At 36.6% G+C, this 20,320-nt stretch overlaps 1 protein-coding gene across 3 annotated transcripts in view; it reads right to left on the bottom strand.

The window, feature by feature from the left end:
* TPO (thyroid peroxidase) overlaps positions 1-12,991 on the bottom strand; it is a 45,793-nt gene extending 32,802 nt beyond the window's left edge. For all 3 annotated transcript variants that reach the window (XM_059842819.1, XM_059842818.1, XM_059842820.1), the window contains exons 1-6: positions 12,864-12,991; positions 11,962-12,055; positions 9,188-9,272; positions 7,409-7,578; positions 4,996-5,128; positions 153-282 (exon numbers count right to left, since the gene is read on the bottom strand). In XM_059842819.1, the coding sequence (XP_059698802.1) occupies positions 153-282; positions 4,996-5,128; positions 7,409-7,578; positions 9,188-9,272; positions 11,962-12,055 (612 nt within the window). In that variant the 5' untranslated portion in view covers positions 12,864-12,991. The remainder of the gene's footprint in view (positions 1-152; positions 283-4,995; positions 5,129-7,408; positions 7,579-9,187; positions 9,273-11,961; positions 12,056-12,863) is intronic.
* Between the last annotated feature and the right edge of the window lie 7,329 nt (positions 12,992-20,320).

Raw genomic sequence — 20,320 nt, 5'->3', positions numbered from 1 at the left:
AAGCCACTGGCTTCTTAACTGAGCTCCACAGACACTTTTGAAGTATTTTACACAGATACTTCCTTTACTGATGCAAATGGAGGTCTGTGGTGGCAGGTGTGATAATGGCCCAGGGTAAGTGTTTCAGGTGATCTGGAGGAACGCTTCCTAACCGAGGGGAGCTGGAATCCGTTGTATCGGACACTGGGATCCCATCCTCGAGGCTGGCTGAGGCCATCTTCATAGGCTGCTGGAAGCCACCTAGCCAGAGCTGTGTTGGATGCCCCCCATCTAGGATGTTCCCTAGGACAAGAAAAACAAAATTAAAAATCCCCCAAAAACAACAGCAGCAGCAGAACCTCTGAATAAATAAAATATAGATAGATAGATAGATAGATAGATAGATAGATAGATACAAACATACATACATACATACATACATACATATATAATATTTGTATTTATATATTATATAAGTTCTGAATATGAGACACGACCATAAAAATAAAATATTATGAAATAATCATCAGCCACAGAGCAATATGCCATTATAATATGATGTTCATGTAGCGATCTTTGAAAGTGAGTAAAATACTTGTCTTCCTGTATGCCAATATTAATTTTACTCGAGGAAAATAATGAAAATTTAAATTGCTAATGAATTATTACTATTTTACTTGTGTTTATAACCTCAATTGTTTACCTTTTGACTTTTTAAATACTTGCTGTGAAGGTGAGTTCTGATAGTGTCCTCATTCCCCATAAAGTCAGATATACTCTCAAGTGCATTTCCTAGCATCTTTAAAAAGATATTTTAGAGCAACAAAAATGCTCTTTAAAAAGATGTGTTAAAGCAACAGACAGGAAATAAAATCTTGGGAAAATATGAAGAAACCCTTCAATATGCAGATGAAGAAAACTTAAATGAAAATTGGACACTAGTCATAGAGAAGAAATAATTTAGCAAGACCAAAGGAGCCAGGGCTGAAGAGATGGGAGCTGAATCCAGTGGCAATGCTGCCTCTGGTTGAATCTATACCAGTTTCTTGGGTCCATCTTTGGGAGGGCCTGTGCACAAACCCAGGCACTGAACTATGCTGCTAGGTTGTCAGTATTAACAGCAGTGTATTTTTTCCTCACAAGTACTTGCTTTTCTCTGAATATCACCTCCCTAAGCACATCTTGGCATCATTGCATACCAGTTTGTCACACCACAGTCAGCCTGCCTGAAGGGGGAAGAGGAGTAGAAAAGTGCAGTCAAACGTGTAAAAGTAAGAGGGTGGCAAGAATCAGGTTGTATTTAATTTGAGGGTCAGCAAATGATTCTTGGTGATTTCTATTTATTAGTATAGTCAGTGAGTCTTGAGTCTGACCCAATTAATTTTCCCTCTTTCATGACTATTAGAAATTTTAGGATTTGGTTTTTTTGGTTGTTTTTCAACTTGCCCTGTTCAATATATTTCATAATTGTTAAATATATATCAACACTAAAAGGAAGAAATAATTTTTTTTGCAATGCATTCAAGTTGACTAAAGTTGTAAAGTAAGCCGCAAAGAACCAGAAATATTTCTGGAATGTTGGTGGAAATACATAGTGTTAAAACATACATTACATGTCTATCAGGATGCTAAACAATTATACTATTATTTCATTGATCTCCAACACACTGAAGAGACTCAGTTTGCCAAGCTATATAGTGCTGTAATGCACTTAATTATCCACAATAATTCACACTTGAAGGTTGAAGTATGCTTTAATAAAGCATTCAAATTAGTTACAGTTGATTTGCCTTTATTGAAATTGCATAAAATACAGCACATAGTGTAGTGCTATTTCACTCAATTAAAAATAATGAAATGTTAATGTAACTGCTTAACCAGTGATTTTTCTCCTGATTGCTTTTGTATTTTAGCAGATCACTGGAAAGCTACTTTAGTAAAACCTTTTTCACATGCCTTTTTATTATTGTATTAAACATGTTAATGTCTTGGAATCTTGCTTGAGTTAAAAAGGCAGCTGAAATAATGAGATATTGCTTTCCATGCAGCTCTATAAAGTACTCAAATTTGATTACTATATATTCTTTTTATGGAAAGTGGGAGTTTTCATTTAATTGTGAAATACTGGAATTGTACCATTTGGATTTTGTTTTGGCTGCCTGAGAAGCAACCTGGAGTCTTAAGCTGCTGTTTACTTTCCAGATTTTTACCTTTTGAATCTTATTTTAATATTCTGCCTAGTTTCAAGTAGATGGAATGAATGCCATATGGCAACTTAATAATTGGAGTTTGTAATGTTTTATTTTGTGCTGAGCTATCTTGTGTTTAACTTCTGGAAACATGGGACACTTCTGGAAAATGTCTGCTACTAGCTGAACACTTAGCTTGCATTGAGGTGAAGTAGCTAACCTAAAGGAAACATCTCAATTCCTTCTTCTGGAAGTCAATGGACTCAGTCAGGATTGCTCGTTCCTTCCCCTAGGTGAGCCATACTTGTGCTCCTAACTCTGCTGGTACTGGACCTCCAGACTGAGCAGCAGGTCCTTACCTGAGAGAATGGTTAATGACACAGAAATGAAATAGAAATGCTGCAGATAATATTCCTCCCAGCTGCCCCAAATATTGGGTGTACAAAAAGTGAGGTAGTCATGGAACAACTTGTCCATCAATCCAGAGGGACAGACAGTTCCTGGGTGCCATCCTGTCATTCCATTCTATTTCTCACTACCAGGAGCAGCCAAAGATGAAGCCTTGCAGTAGACGTATAACTACCTCTGAAAGCTAGGATGAGGTGAAGCTAATTGCACTGTGAGAGTCCCTTCCTTTAGCACCTGTAATTCCTTCATCCTTGAATTCCTCTCATTGTACTAGACACTAAAAAAATACTTAGATCAATGCTAGCTATTTGGGATTAAAAAATGGGGAAAAAACCCCACCTCTTTGTATTTCCCTTCTGTTCCTTATTCTTCATTTTAAAATAATCCAAATTTAGTTTGCTTGTTTAGGCAGAAAGGAAACTAAAATCTGTAAATATCTCTTACTAATAAAAGAGGATAATATCTCTGCCACATGTTATGTTGATACTGTCCATCGAAGGTCATGTTTATGCTGTTCTACTACACCTTTGTTCTAGGAAGTGCACACTAAAACAAAGCAATCTCAGTGCTAAGGAAAACATCCTTTGCAATTGATCTGTTTTGTCCCAAACGTGCAAACTGATTTAGTAGAACATCTGTAAAGCATTTCCTTGCTCCCTTCTAATCTAAAAATTTCATTTCTAAATTTCACCCATGAAATGCAGAATTTCATGATCTATAGTACAGCTATAGATTCAAACAGAGTGAACAAAAGTACAAATGCAACATAGATCTTGATGTATTTTCTGCCTGAAAGTGGAAGCTGTAAAGCAAGAAAAAGTACAGACTGGTATTTCATTTAATGTCTGAAGTCCTGAAAGCTGGCTTACATCACAGAATATGTTATTTACATTACAGTGGTTTGGGCTTTTTAGGTTGATGTATTTCAGTAGAAATAGAGGTATTTTAAGGGGCTCACAAATTTTTAGATTCAGTTAAGATGTGATTCACTGGTTTCAACTCCTTTGGTTTTGAAGGGCTTTTTTTCACTTTACACCTTTTACAGACATTTAGAACAGAGTCTAAAATACTACCAAATATGAGTTGTGGATTTAAGTTCTGATGTGGTACAAGCATAAATATGAAAAGTACAACAGAGTGACTACAGACCAGATTCAATGAATCATATTTACCATACCCAGCTTTAGATAGGAGACTGAAATGCCTGTACACATCCTAGTATTATCAGTCACTGAAGAGAAAAAGGTCTTTTACCTTTACCTATAGCAGAGTGCTTCTCTCCATCACTAGGGAGAAAGACTAAACAGCCACTCCTGTAAATTAAGAGCTTCATCCATGTGTCTGTGTTCAGCTGCACAAATCTTGGCCAATGTATTCAAGCCCTGATGGAGATGTCAATACAAATATTGTACTAGCTGCTAGTTCAGATTCAAAGCAACTCTTAACATGCCTGGGGGAAATTATGGGTATCCACATAGTTAGATTTATAACACTGATGCATATCAGGTTGTGTCCTTTCAGCAAAGAGTCTATCAGGTATGTTCCATGCAAATGACTTGTGATATAGCAAAACAGATTCATCTCCTAAAACCAGACTCACTGAATAATAAAACTGCAGAATTGTACTGCTCTTTATTCACCACATTGCAGTGTACCTTAACCTGTACAATGATGGTGGCATTCCATTTTCATCTCAGTAGCATTTCACCTGTAAACTTAAGCACTTCACCAGTCCAACTTTCAGTTTGTGACCTTAGGTCTATGTATCCAGAGTCTGCTGAGTACAAATATTGCTTACCCTGGTATTTAAAAGGGCCCTCATTCTCAGTTTTACACTCATTTGGAGAGTTCAGAAAAGACGAGCACATCTATTATGTGGGGTTTTCAGGAAAAAATTGCCAAATAGATTAGGCAACAAGTAGATACTAGTTATAAAAAATAGTCACTAAACATATAAAACTAGATACGTAAAATTAAAAATAACACCTAGAAATTTTTAATTAATGCTCTTTAACTGTTAGAATTGTGGGAAAATGCAAAAATATTTCTCCTTGGGAAGTAATATTTTTTTCCTGCTTTATATAATTTTATCCAATTCAATCAAAAATAAATGCTGGGTTAGAATTAAGTTTTCTTTTTATATAGAAGAAGGCATCTACTAGATCAGTTCTCCCTAAGTATAAAGTTCCTCACATAATCCTAGAACCTTTCAGAGGGAAAACCTGTTTACAAATAGTAGTGCACCAAAGTTTAAATAATGAGTTCTTCCTCCAGGAACTTTCGCAGGCACCTCCTTTACAGACACTGATTAACACCAGTCCCCCTTCACCAATTTCCTTGAAAAAAAGTAAACACAGCTTCTTGGGTTTAAAGAATGACAAGGAAGGATTTTTCAGGACACAATTTTTATCATACATACCTGTTATTGCAGGCACCAGTGATGAGTCGATATTCATTAGCTAAGCAATTATTTGGACATTTTGGTGGCAACATATAAGGCAGGCATCCAGAAATATTAGCAATCATAGTGAGCAGATCAGCTGATAAATGATCTGAAAGGAAGAACCCAGAGAAGCAATTTGCTGTATTGGATTTAGCTGCTAGAGCAGAAAAGGCATTATTGTCAGCTGCATCTACAGAATTCTCCCTCTTCCTCGGAAAGAGCACTTAGTGAGAAGTGCTGCAAGAGGCTGTGTCTGGGACTTAGAGGAAGAGCTGGTTTTATTAGCTTATGCATAGAGAATGAGAAGAAAGAGGTTCAGCAATAGCTGAGAACTGAGGTTGACCCGCTTGCTGCTTCCTTCTTTCCCTGTGTTGTAGTCCTTTACTTGCCTGATCCTTGTGTTTACAACAAAGGTGAAAAAAAATGCCATCCAAGGACAAAAGTATATGTCAAAGAAGAAAAATGTGTGACTGGAAAGATGCAGAAATTTAAAGACCCTGCAGCTGACCATAGAATTCAGTGTTGAGTGGAAGAGAATCAGAATTATTAGCTGGAATTTGGAAGCTAGGAAAAATCAAGTCCCTTTACACCAGTAGAAAGCATGTTATAAATAGATTTCTGATACCATCCAAGATGGGTGTCCCAGTGAGCATCTGATGATGAGGGACAAAGACACACTATACTGCAAGCTGCAGAGAGCTGGTACCTATTGTCACCTCTGCAGGTATTGAAATATGTGTGGCCAGTTGGAAGTGGATGTACCCATGAAATAGGAGCAACTTGGTCTAGAGGACGGTGACCTGCCCACGGCAGGGGACTGGAACCAGTGGGTCTCCAAGGTTCTTTCCTACTCAAACCTTTCTACAATTCTATGAATATCCTTCCTGAACTCAGAGAACCCTTGACATTCAAAGTGACTACAATAATCACATGATGAAGGATGAGGGTAGAGGTAACTTATAACTCTTGCCATTGTCTCCCCACTAGCTAATGCATGCCATCCAGTCCCAATATCTATTTGTTCTGCCCATTCAACTCTGAAGTAAGCTGCTTTAGTCCATTGTTCAAACCAAAATATTAAGCCGCAAAAACAAAGAACAAAGGTTCAAAAACCAAATCAGCTCAAAACATGTTCTGCTGAGCAGTTAGAACCTGTACAAGGCAGTAGTGAGAACAGAGGGAGAATAGGTTGTTAGACTGGCTACATAATCTTGTCATTATGTACTAGCAACTCATGCCAAATTTGCAAATAGAGCTGTACTTCAATGTTAGTTCAGGTTCCAAATTATACTCAGAGCCCAGTTTCCCAGTTATCTGGGCTGCCTAGGTAGAGACTCACATGTTTTCTTCAAAGTCAGTTTAGTTCTTTAATTCACGTAAAACTATTCTGTTGCGACACATAGGCTGCACAGTGTCTATTCACATTCTGTTAATGTTGTTTCAGTTCTGAAAATTAACAAGAGCTTTGTCCACTTCTGCAGTTTAGAAATTCAGCTTCTTTTGAAATTACACAACACAAAAATAACTGCATCTGTGTATGTGTGTGTATATATAAATATATGCAAAGACATATCCATATAGATAAAGATATGTTTTTACTTCTACAAATGCCCCATTAGTTTTGTAAGCCAGATATTTCTGCCATGAAATAAAATAATAACTGTGGTGGGTGCTTTATGTTTGTTTACAGCACTCTAATGCTTCTATATCTTGGAAAAAGTGTTCTAATACTAAGATAGAACAGTTTATGTAAGTGACAGAATTAAATGATGGGGGGAAGAAAGTCAATGGTTCTGATATTTTGAGCCTTCCAGACTCCAGACAGACATCTTAAAATTCATATCTGATTAACAGCAAGTATTTCATTTAGACAAAATTGAACTTTCTCTTTCTTTTCCCATCTGATATAAAAAAACCCAGTTAAAGTGGAAATAAATGTGCAACAGCAGTGCATTATAAAATTAGTTTTGCAAATAAGAACATTTTTTTTTTAAAGAGGGATATGCATATATTGAGAGGAAGTGTGTTTGAAAATGCCAGTGCCACAGTGTGATAGAAGATCAAGCACTAAACCCAAACTGCTGGGGAAGATAGATATTTCACTGCAAACAAGAAGCTTGCAACACTGAGGACATGCAGGCTGATTTATAGGCAATACAAATATACAGACATGAGTTCACAGGGTGCCAACAGTGTAATACTGCTCTCCTCAACTATAAAAACACCACCCACACTCCAGCAAAGAAAAATGCAAACCTATCTGAGGTGTTTTCAAGAACAAAAGAAAGTGAAAAATAAAATAAAAGTGAACTTAACTGACCTTTAATCTAAAATACAGCATTCAACAAATCAATAGTGTGGTTTGCCAATGTCAATATAGTGTATTTACCAGTTGGATGCAATGAACGCTTGTGCTTCTGGCAAACTTTTTGTTTCAGCACCCGAATTGACATTTCCATTCGTTCAGCTGCTTGGGAAATCTCTTGACTCTCTTGTTCAGGAAATTTTGAGAAAGTCAGCAGTAAGGTAGGGGTAGCTATTCCACTTCCTTGGATCTTTCTATAATTGAGATAAATACAGAAGGTTTTGCAATGCATGCATTTTTAGAACATTTTCATAACAATGAAGCTGCCTGTCCTGGATATGTTGTAAGTTTAAGGTATTTAAGGTATTAAGGTATGTTTTGATTGAAGAGAACACTGGGAAAGCAAAGAGGAAGGCTGCTTTGTGACCTTGTTCTGCAAGGAAATTCTAAAAGAGAAACTGCCCTTCTGTTGGACACACAACCAGAGTTCATCCTGTGGGAAGTCTTTAGGATGAGAAAGAAACTTTTGGGGTGAGCAGAGCCTGCAGCACCAAGTTGGAAGACCTTGTGCAGGATAGTCACAAAAGAGGTCTCCCAACTCACTGTTGTGAGTAGGTTTTGCTTTCATGTAACATTTAATACCCAAGACCATCCTCAATCAACTTCTGAGCACCAATTCTCTTTAAAGTCTATGTATCCACATACACAGTATTTCAAAGGAAGCTTAATAGTCTGCTGTCTGGGGTAAGTGGTCTCAGTTTTATTCTTAATAAAATTTAAATTCCTAATTGAAATAAGCATTGTTAAGCATTTATCTTTAACATCTCTTAATATTTATCATGTTTAAGATATTGACCAAATAATTGCCACAATATCTTGTGAGACATAAATATCAGTATCTCCATCTATTAGATGAGGCAGTTGAGCCACTGAAAGCTTGAGACTTATGTTTTTAAATTTTAAATGCCTTCGGATTGCCACCAAAATACTATCACTAAAAACCCAGAGTGACCTCAGTCTCTACATATAGAGGGGCAACAGTTCTTGCAAGTTCTGTCCATAAAATCAGTTAGCACCTACAGAGCTCTGCAAATCATGACTCATTTTCAAATCACAGGGATAAGTCTTTAGGGAAAGTCGATGCAAAAGTGTGGGGATTGTATCCTGTAAAACTTAGATGATGTGTTCTGAATTTTGGAGAGAAATTAACTCTGTATTGCACGGAGATCTAGTCAGAAAATGGTTGAAAGAGCTCATTCTCATACTGTAAATCAAGCACAAAGGAGCTTTCCTCTAATTCGTTGCCTATCCACAGCCCAAGACAAATGTTTCATTTCTTTTCCCTTATCTTTTTTCACACGTGTTTTAGATGAAAGGGGAAATAAGAAATTCACTTGAACAGTCCAATTTAAGGCAACAGGGTTTGGCTCCTGGTGGCATAGGAGCTGTTCCTGTCTCACTACACTGGAAAAACATAATCAGTGTTCAAAAATAAGACAATAAAAGTGTGATTTTTGAGGTATTTATTCAGAAAAACATCCATATGTGTATTTGTGTTATTTATTTTGTCCCACATTTTAAAAGAGCAACTTATATGGTGATAATGCACAAGGTCCTATTGGATTAGATTATCAGTGACATAATCATAGAAGGGTTTGGGTTGGATGGGACCTTAGATATCCCCTAGTTCCAAGCCCCCCTGCCATGGGCAGGGTCATCTTCCTCTAGATCAGATCCCTCAAAGGTAGTGGAGGCAGTGATTTTTTAATAATATGGCTTCTCAAAGAAACAGAAAGATTGACATCAATCTTTTTTGTTATGAAAGCTTTTTTTCCTGAATACACTATTCACTTCTATTTTTACCTTTTAATTTCATAATGTGCAGCATAATCCACCAGACTAGAACCCTTCTGGATAGCCTTAGTGATGCAGTTATCTTCAATTTGTTCTCAACAGGGAAAAACAGAAAGAAAGATAAATAAGTTAATAGCAAATTTATTAAAATATTTACAATTAGAAAATATACAAGTTTCTAATATTTAGGTATATTTTTTGCTTTTTAAAGCCATGTCCACATTTTATTCCTGAAATTCCTGTTGTGGCTTTCTAGAAGATAAGGCAGGTGTGGTAGACAAATTCATCCATAATTTATAAGACTTGAGGATTTAGATTTCCTTGCTTGAAGTATAAATCCAGCTATGAACATGTAATATAAGACCAAACATAATAGGTCCAGCTGAAACATGTTGTGTTCTTGGTATGCAGCTGTGTTCCTTAGGTTCATATGTATTTTTCATCAAACTGTCCTTGTACTGACAGGCCAAACCTGACCCTCCCTCACAGGTAATATGAGCTGCTATGAGCCACATTAAGAATTCAAGAATGTATTCAAGCAAAATTATGACCTGGGATTGGGCCAGTTTATGAAAACCCCATTCTCATTTCTTCACCTGTGTTTAATGGAAAGATATATGTGAACATAACAATACTTCAGCTGTGCTATTTTGTAAAATGCTATTATGAGGCTGCTTAGCTTATCCCTCTTTTGTGTACATGTTACTTTATAACAAAAGAACCAGTCATGTTTAAAGTTCAACTGCTTTATTTTTATCTGAATTTTGTGGGATGGCCCATTTTTTTCTTAGAAAACAAATAATAAAAAATAACAACCATTTATGTACAATCATTCATCATTTATGTACAATTTAATCTTAGGGGAGCATCTTTTATTTGTAGCACAGTCTGTGCTATTTCTATCATCTATTTTTTGAATAGGGCACTCAGCTCAAGGAAGAGAAATGTGTGATAAGGAGTAATCTCTCCTGGGCTAAATTATACTCTACTAAAGTTTTCAGTCTCTAAGTATAGCAGTACTTATTTCTCTTTTTCACCTATGCATAATAAAATATTCAGATGATTCATTTGGTATTATCATTTGGATTTCCACTGCTTCTGAAAACCTTTTTGAGTCAATGTTAAAAAAGAAGTTTGATTTTTACAGGCCATACAATAAGTAGTTCTTTTAGAATTTAATATAGCATATTTTAAAATTACTTTTTAGGGGCTTAGCTCCGAGAAATATAACATGCTTGAAGTATTGCTCATCCTGTGATGTCAATTCATACTCTGATGTAAAAGAGAATATCCACTTGCTATACTTAAATTCCATTATCTCTCTTCCTTTTCTTCTAAGAAGTATGAATTTGGTACCAATACCATGTCTTTAAATATGTGGTTCTTGAGTAATAAGCATTATCTTGTACTGTCTCATCAGACCAATAGCACTTACTATAAAAAAGAATCACATTTCATCTATTCTATTTATTTATAGTCCATGTATATTTTATATATTGGTGCTTTCCTGTGCCTTAGGGAAGAATATAAAAGGGAAGGAAAGGGACTTTTTATATTACAGGATGAGAGCCAATGGTTTTAAACTGGCAGAGGGCAAGTTTAGATAAGATGTTAGGAAGAAATCCTTTACTGTGAGTGTGGTGAGGCACTGGAACTGGTTGCCCAGAGAAGTGTGGATGCCTCATTCCTGGAAGTGTTGAAGGCCAGATTGGATGAGGCCCTGAGCAACCTGGGCTAGTGAATGGCATCTCTACAGGTGGCAGAGGGTGTGGACCTGGATGATTTTTAAGGTCCCTTCCAACCCAAACCATTCCATTATTCTTGAATTCATTTTGGATTAACTAACATAAAACATAATGTGGTCATTTTAGACAACATCTTTCCAAAAAAATTGTATGGTAGCTTAAAGTAAAGAGTCCAGTACGGAAAGAAAAACTGATCTCCAGTTTTGCAGTGATGGTACAAAAAAGATTTCTCATAAGAAGTAATAGCTTGGGAATTTGTTTATAATTTAATTTTTTTTTTTGCATATAGTTTTATTTTATTTGTGATTCTACACTAAATTCAGGTGAACACTTTCCTAGGGAATCATATCACCAAGACTTATGAATCATGCATACAGCTATATAATATGAGATTGTGGTTTGAACTCCTGTTTCTTTACTATCTTTGCCCTAATTTCATGTAAAATCAGTTTCTGCTGTTTTCTTTTAAAATTCAGTCTGGTATCTGCTACTCTTCTAGTTTATTAGATTTAACTGATTTAAATTGAGCAGATGCAAATAATGGCGAAAATGACAAGACTACATTTCTTGAACGTAAGGAATAAGGCAATCTGAAATGTTCTAAAATCCTCAGGGTGCCAGCAGCCAACAGATCCACAGGAAAGAAGCACCTTTGTGAGACATCAGGAGGGTGCCAGGTGGGACATCCTATGGCAACTGTCTCTTGCCCAGGATGATTAGCAGATGGGGAAAGAAATCCAGCAATCGTGCTTGGCAACGTGCCATCTGACACATGAATGCCACTAAGTAAGTAAAATCACTCCTTGTCAAAGCAGTGATTGGGATACCCTACACATACAAAGTTTTACTTACTGAGTTTATGAAACAGCAGTTTAAAAGAACTCCTCCATGGAATAATTCTCAGAGAAACCAGATAGTGCATTTTGCACACAAAAGAGGTTAAGCTATACTGCTGCTGCTAAACTGTCTGCAGTGCCGGTGTATTTTCATCTTAACAGTAAACATAAGAAACTAATGTGCATTTTTACTGTTACTTACCAAAGATGGTGTCTTTCCCTGTTTTAAGGAAAGAAAAGAAAACAGCTGTGAAGGCTATAGCTGCTGAAAATCCCAAAATAATGAAAACTTTCATCTACAAGAAAGAAGAGATAATGGTCGCAAATACATATACATTCATCTTCTAATTATAAACCAGACTATAAATAATTTTCTGTATACGGCAAATTTTACTTTAAAATTAGATTTCCTACCACGTTCTGACTATTTTTTGAAGTTCAAAGTATTTTGCTTTCTCTTTTTCCCTTCCTTACTTATTCCTTTTCTTTTACATTTTATTTTACATTCTTTTACATTTTTAGAAGCTTCTGGCACAATGATACACATAACTTTATTTTATAACATAATACATTCTTGCAATATCAGCAGCACTTAGCCTATGCATTAGAAATTCATCAGCATTTTACCCCAATTCCTTTTGAACTTCTCTGTGCACTAGACTGATTTGATTGTAAGTTAATGATTGCACACAAGATAATGAAGTGGCCAAACTAATAACAATTAGTCAGACCCTAATCTATGCTCCTATCCATAGATTACTGTGGTATCAAAGAAGCACAGTGAATATGCTCACTCTGCTGAACAGAGAAGCATTCTCCATTTCAGTGCTGGTACTCTAGCAGTTCTTAGAGCAGTGCAAATATATAAACTCTCCTAGAGGTATCATTTTTCACATGCACTATATTGACTGGAAATTGAAAGATTTGAAATACTTTTAGCTCCATATCCTATCAAAATTAAAGAAAGAAATCAAGTCTGAAAATTCTGAGAAACTATAGTGTCCACAGAAAATCAATGTGAAAACACCCCTTCCTTTTACATTTCATGAGTTAATATGATGAATTTCTTCTGGAAAATGTCAAGCAAAAGTTTTATTGTCTGACCTTTTGTCTGCTGAGGAGATTATCTTCCACAGTTCTGTACTTTATCGATGGCAGTAACTGTTCTGAATTATGAAAGCTAAGTACTTTCCAGGGGCCCAGTTTATGCTATCAGCTTTATGCACTGGTACTCACTCAAGCTTTAGCAGTGCAAATTATTTCAAAATCTTTTTGGCCACAGTTATGTTCCCACAAAGCAGAAACTGACGTTAATACTTGAGTTGTTTATTTTTTCCTACTGGGAACCAAAAGATGTGTTGTCAGTACTTACGTCAGAATTATTTTCCTTAAAATGAGAGGGAAAATAAGTTCATATTAAATAAATCTCTGTATATATATATATATGTGTGTGTGTGTGTGTGTGTGTGTGTGTGTGTGTGTGTATACACACACACAACTTTGAAAGTTTGTGTCCAATTTTATGCATTCCATAGTTTGTGCTTTACTGAAACAACTATTTGTAATCCAGATGCTAATCCCCAGGTTGCCCACCAACATCCTTCCAGCACTTTTTATTCAGTCTTTTTCTCCAAGCCTACCTATATTTCTTTAGTTACACTTTTCAGCCCTATTACTTCTTTTAAAGTCAGTAGTTTGACCTAAAGAATCTGTTTGGCTGGGTTTTTTCCCATTGTTCTATAGAGGCAGAGAGGTCAAGATCAGATATGGAATCAGTATGGAGGATTCCCTCATTCACTCTTTGCTGGTCAGGCCAGGAGATCACAAGGTGGAGCCAAAGATCAGAGTTTGATCACTCCAGAGGGGACAAGGTGAGTAGGGAGTGGGTAGCAGGGAGCATCCTGAGCTGGAGGCTGTGGTACGCAGTGGTGAAAGGAGACCTAGGAGCATGTGAACTGACTGTAAACTCCAGGATGTTATTACAGCAATTTGGGAATACCATCCATAACCTATTCACTGCAAAGTGAGAGGACATGGTTGAGAGGTAAGCACAGAGCAAAGGGGAACAGACCTCTGTTGGAAATGTAGGCTTATGGTCCCTGGCTGGAGGATTTAAGATTGCAGGCACAGAGTCAAACTTGCAATACCTCTTTATCCTGTTCCAAAATGTAAATTTTTGAAGATTATGTTTCCTTACATAAGAAAGTATAAAGGAGATTGACTTCTTCTGAGGCAGAGCTAAGCACTGAGAAAAGCAGATCCATTCAAAACACCTAATAGAATAAAAAGCTCGGACTACATCCTTTCATATATTTCACAAGGTTTAATTTCTGAGAGATGACAGACATCCTTAAAGTGAAAAAAAGTTTGATTTTCTTTGCTGTTTCACAGCCAAAAATCAAAGCTTCCCCATTTAGTTCAAAAAGAGAATACCTACATCAAGATTTGTATGAATGAGGTTCTCAACATTTGCTCATTGGTTGCAGTTGAAGTATTTGTCAACATAAATTGGTCTATGATGAAAAAATGGATAACAACATTAATTTTGTGTTTTTCTGAGTATGAATGTTTAACTGCCTGCTGAGCCACAAACACAGTTTTAGCTAAAACCTGTGCAAAGTCTTAATTACACTGGACTCACACAGATAGGCACAGCTGAATTCCTATTCTTACTAGACCTCATTCAGAATCTTGTTATCTAAATCTGATTAAAGAGAATTAAGAGGGTAAAATTAGTTGCTCAGGAACAGCCTTAATTTTTTTTATTCTGAGATTCACATATTGCCATTATAAGTGCAGAAAATTTCAATGAATATCCTGTTGAATGTACCCCCTTCATTCCAGATTTTCTGTTATCTTTCTTAAGCCATTCTTCCTGCAGAAAGTGTTTCAGCCTTCATGCCCAGCAGTGAAACTGCACAGACCAATGATGGTCTAAACATGGAGTACAAAACCAGTATAAAACAGTCTTTATGCTAAACAGAACTCTTGAGAAAAGTAGCACTGAACATTCATCATATTATTATTATTAAGTTTTAAATTGACTTGTTCAATTTGCTATATTCTTAAGATTTAAATCTGCACATGAAGACCAATGCTGTATCTATGTTCTCAAAAGTTAAAGACCTATAAAATAAATCTCTGAGTTGATAATAAAAAGATAAATTCTGTTCAATTAAATATCCCAAAGCAATAGAATTTCAGATTACTCACAAATATGAATTTCTTCAAACTTATTATGGTATTTAGAAAAATAAACTTATACTCAAAATAGTATGCAATTGCAGATGATGTTTGATACAGGAAACAGACACAATTCTATAATCCCAAAAGAACTTACATTTGCACTGTATCAGCCTGCAGTCCTGCCAGGCTCTCTGAGGCACCATCAGTGCTTACAAGCATTGGATTAGAATGAGAGACTTCCAACACAAATCTGTGCTGCTGCAGGAGCTATTTTTGATAGCAGATTACACCATTTTGTAGCATTTAGTGACAATCCTGGGGTCTAGCAAAGCGTGAAGGACACTGTTAATATGGATGTCTAATCCATAATAGAAAAATTAGTTTCTAATCTCTTCTGGCTTTTAAAGTTCGAAGAACACTCTTGCAAGAGAAGAGGCAAAAAGTGCACATAACTGCACAATACTTCAAGAGAAGGAATTTTGCTGAAGTTCCAGTTTAACAACATAGAAGCAACAGCAATAAGCCTCATTTTAATATGTTCTACTTACTTTTAGTACTTAGGTTTTTTTCTGGAATGAATTAATTTTATTAGAAAGGTTTGTTTTTGCTACTACTCTCTTTAGATAGAGAAGACCTTGTGGAGCTGTCTGAAACCAGAAATGGGATGAAGAAGGTGAATAGGCACAATCACATAGGCACAATCATTCACTGTCTATTCCAGCAGAGAACTAAAGCTCACACAGGTTGAAAATAAACAAAAAAAAAAAAAAAAAAAAAAAAAAAAAAAAAAAACCTGTTATTTAGGCAACACAAAGCTGTACCATGAAACAGCTTGGGTCTGGTAAAAAATTTCATATAAGTTCATTTAAATGGTTTCAAAATTTTATGCAATGAAAATATATTAAGGCCTGTGAGGTACAAGATTTAAAACGAGGAGTCCTGAATCACAAATTAAGTATGGCTGGAATTTTTCTTATCCTTTTTTAAAAGGCTTCTCCCAGCATTAACTATTGTTTGTGGGGTTTTTTTTTGTGTTTTGTGGGTTTTTTTTTGGTTTTTTTTTTGTTTTGTTTTTTGTTTTGTTTTTTTGGTGTTGTTCTGGTCAAAAAAAAAAAAAATATAATGCTAAATGGCTCTTAGGAGTGTTTGGGTGGCCAAGCTCAGAGGGTGGTGGTGAATGCTGCCCCATCCAGCTGATGGCCAGTCACTGGTGGGGTTCCCCAGGGCTCAATATTGAGGCCAGTCCTTACCAGTTGTTTGGACAAGGGCATTGAAGGCACCCTCAGTCAGTTTGCTGATCAAATCAATTTGGGTGGGAGTTCTGATCTGCTGGAGAATAGAAAGGCTCTGCAGAGGGATCTGGACATGCTGGATCAGAGTTGGATTTGGTCATTACTTACTAATTTTAGTGAAGCTGGAATCATGTTCTCAGATAAATAATTTCTCTCAGAAGCAGGTGGCATGTAATATCTACAGAACATGAGATTGTCTTGTTAAAATGTTGATTCAAGCCCAAAGTGATGTTTTATCTCATGCAAGCAAGCATTAAAAACTCTTAATTACAGGAAGAATCCCTGAGATCCTCTAGTGTTTTGGAGTAACCCAACTTGCAGAACAAAACTATGTAAGCGTAATTTAATTGCAGAGTAGAGGCCACTCATTTTCTTGTGTCTGAATTAATGTGAATCCTGTATATCACTGTTTGAAAACTCTGCCTTAACTAATGAGCAAATTATGATTTGCGTGAAAGGATGTGGAACAGATGAACAATGTTTAAGGTCTATAGAAGGTCTGAAATTCAGTGGTTTGAATTACAAAAAGTTTTCCTCCTAAAATGAGACAGAAAAATAACCTTTCATCTTCACAGAGCATAGTTTCAGACCAAACTTAGACTCTTTCAGACAGACCATTTTAATTCAGGATTAATGGTGAACTTTCTGCCTTCTTCCAATGCATGGCCTTCTTGCAGAGACCATTGCAATTTCTTATTATGAAGTCTATGTCTTGGATTTAAGGATGGTCAGTAGATACACCACATGTCATGTAGTCATAAAGCTGATCAAATACTAACAAGACATGATCTTTTGTAATTTAGGAAAAAAGCAGAAATGGATTTAGCAAAACAAAAACAAATGACCACGTAATAAAATTATGACAGATGAATTTTAATATTCAGCCTGCTGTGAATGAGGCTCTCAGCATGGTTAGTGACAAATCCACAAAAGAATTTAAAATTCCAGAGAGAAAACTGGAAGTGCAAATATTGACAGTGATTCATTACCATACTCAAAGGATGGCAGATGTTTCTCTCTTGCTTTTGCAGTGAAATATTTTCACGGTAGGAATCATGACAAATGGATATCTCACTTTAGAAGTTCTTTTGATAGCCCTAGGATCTGGACAATGTCTTTGACCTCCTGCCTCCCAGGACCAAGTTATTGGGAAAATCCTGACAGTGACAATGTTTGCATTTTTCACCCATTATTTGAAAGAAAAAAGAGGTGGTGTAGTCAAAGTGCTCAAGAAAAGGTGGTGACATCTATGAAGGAAGAGGAACAGGGAATCATAATGGAGAGAGAATCTGCCCTGCAGATCAGTGTGAATACTATATCATGAAGAGCATTTTAGGGTAGTTGTGTGTTCTCAGCTGTTGGAACGAGCTGGGTCAAATACCTCGGTAGGACAGGATCGGCACAGTCCATTCTGAGGAGTGTTGCTCTCTCTACTGTCTGAAACCAAAAAGCCTGGGCTCTTTTAGGATGTATACAATGCCTGAACTGAGGCATTACAGATGGTTGTGATGTGGAAGCCCCCCTGTAGACAGAAATGTTGCAACAAGTTGGAGAGCGGTGCTTGAATTCCTCCTCACACTTAAATGCTTTCTGCTGTTCTGCTTTAGTGACCTGCCTGGTAGGTGCATTTTCCCAGGTATGGCATTGACTTTACAACGTTATTATTTAATTTTCAATTTTTTTTTTATCAATTCAAAGATAAAGGCAATGATAGATACTAACATTGTAAAAAATACCTTTGGAGTTGGAGGTAGTAAAGGGAAAGAAACAGCTAGTGATGTTTGATGATCTCAAGATGACCACCAGCTCATTAAATGGACTGTTCACTAGGCACATCCTACATTATAAACACATTTTGTTAATTGAAAACCACATTTCAAATCTGATGAGTTACTCTTGAACTGTTTCATCCAAATTCATATTCACTCAGGCAAATGAGTATGCTTCCAAATTAATCTCCAAATTTCCATTAGTCTGTTGCAAATCAGGAAAGTAAATGATCTGAAGAAGTTAAATGAAACATTCTCCATGAGTGCTGATATTAAGAGGTCACAAAGCACTACTCTCTGGAATATTTAGTGTTCAAGTGAGCCTTTTGGCTGAGTAATAAAAACATCTTGGCTATTTGACGTCATGTCAAGTTTCCAAAAATCTTGAACTGTTGTTTTTAACACCCTGATGGATTCGAAGCATTCTGTAGCTAAAGTAGGTTTTAGAAAACTCTCAGACTGAGCAAACAGGAGATGCTACAGCTTTCTTATTTCTCCAGATACAAAAGGCACATAAGAAGTAATAATCATGCAGCATTAAATAGTAGCTAATAGCATGCATGAAACCTATCACATTTAAAAGAGCATTAATAAGAGTCAATACTTTGTGAAAAATAAGCTGAGGTTATCAAATAAGTGAAGGAACAGGGAAGAGTATGTGTGTGTATTTGCATGTAAACACAAATAAAAATATATATACACATACTCACACACAAACACATACCCACAGAGACAGACACAACAAAAGAATACATTTTTTTTTCTGAAGTCTTCATACCTAAACTGAGGCAAAATGAATAATAGATAACATTCTAGACTGACAAATCAAAAAACCCTTTTTTAATGCAGCCAAATATAAAGTGGTGTCTTTGGAAATAAATTTTATAGACAATAAACATATGATAAGAAAATCTGGAGAAGTTGAGACTCAGGAGAAAGAAAAAGATATAAAGGAATCATTTATCACTGATTGTCGACAGACTTTTCAGGTGAGTACTCTGGCAAGACAAAACAATGTGCATCCGTGAGATATAAAAGGAAAATAATAATAACAACAACAAAAAAACCCCCAAATAAACGAATGAAAAAAGAAAACAAAAAACCCTTGCTGTCAATATTTGGAATTGGTAAGTGCTGCAAGTTCTTCATACCCACTTTTGAGAACTGCAGACTGTGAGTAAGCTTTTATATTGTGAGGCTTAAAGGAGTGAAGGTTCTTGGTTTTGTGTGAAAATGCTGAAGTTTGGTATTGTAAGTGGTCGAGCATTTGCACTTTAAAAAGAAACAACTGTAGGGAGCAAGTTTTCATTTCTGCAGAAAAAGGTATAAGAAGATGAGCTGTACTAGAATTAAACAACCCTGGCGGCAATGAAATAAAACATAACTCCCAAATAGCAAAAAAATACAATTAAAAATTGAAAGTGGTTACAAGAAAAGGGTGCACAGTGAAGAAGAAAGAGAAGAAAGAAAGCCTTCTCCACAGAGTCCTGACCCCCTAGGCCTGCCTTAGTTCAGGGCTCCTGCATACAATACCCTTGGGTCCCAGCCTCCTGTCACACCAGCTCTTTATGAGGAGAGCAAACCCAAGAACTGACAGAAAGAACAATGCCCCTTCACCCCACCCCCAACCCCCCCCCTCTTCTCATTAGCCCTCCTGCAGACTGGTATGCAACACTTACCTGCTGCCTTTCCTGTGCTCCTGCCCAGCTTCCCAGCCCTGCTCTTGTGCAGGCAGCAGCGAGCTCTGCCTGGGCATCCCCCATCCATGACCACCCGTCTGGCTTCTTTTCTGCACAGCAGCTTATTGCAAGCTATGTAATGGCAGGTGGCATTTAATTATGGGTAATCTGGGGTGGGTGATCTTGTCTGGCAGATCAGCTCATTGCTCTAAACCAGCAGGATGCTTTTTGTATATAATTGTAGGCACCACAGTTAGAGAACCATCTATGTCAGTTTTCTCTAACAATGTACCCCTCGTTTCTTCAGGTATGCAGTTGATCCCTGATGCACAAGGTAGCCCTTTCTTCAACAACAGAAAAAACAAATCTATGCACAATTCAGATCAATGGTATTTGGCAGCAGAATTTTTTGCCTCCTGAGAGGATCACAGTTCTCTTGAGAAAAGATAAAATTTGTGTTAATGAGGAATAAACACTTGAGTGAAATGCCGTTTCATGGGAAGTGGCTTTTGTAGATGTAGCGCCCTGGCAACATGTACTCCCAAAAAGAGTTCTAACTTATTTCATTGGACTGCTTAATGCCCTCAAAACACACATCTATGTTACTGTAATATTGGGCGCCATAAGTCCATACC

This window comes from Haemorhous mexicanus, chromosome 3 (assembly GCF_027477595.1).
Source record: "Haemorhous mexicanus isolate bHaeMex1 chromosome 3, bHaeMex1.pri, whole genome shotgun sequence".
Lineage (NCBI taxonomy): Eukaryota > Metazoa > Chordata > Aves > Passeriformes > Fringillidae > Haemorhous > Haemorhous mexicanus.
Note: the sequence above shows the minus strand (reverse complement) of the source record. Positions and strands in the feature narration are given on the sequence as shown.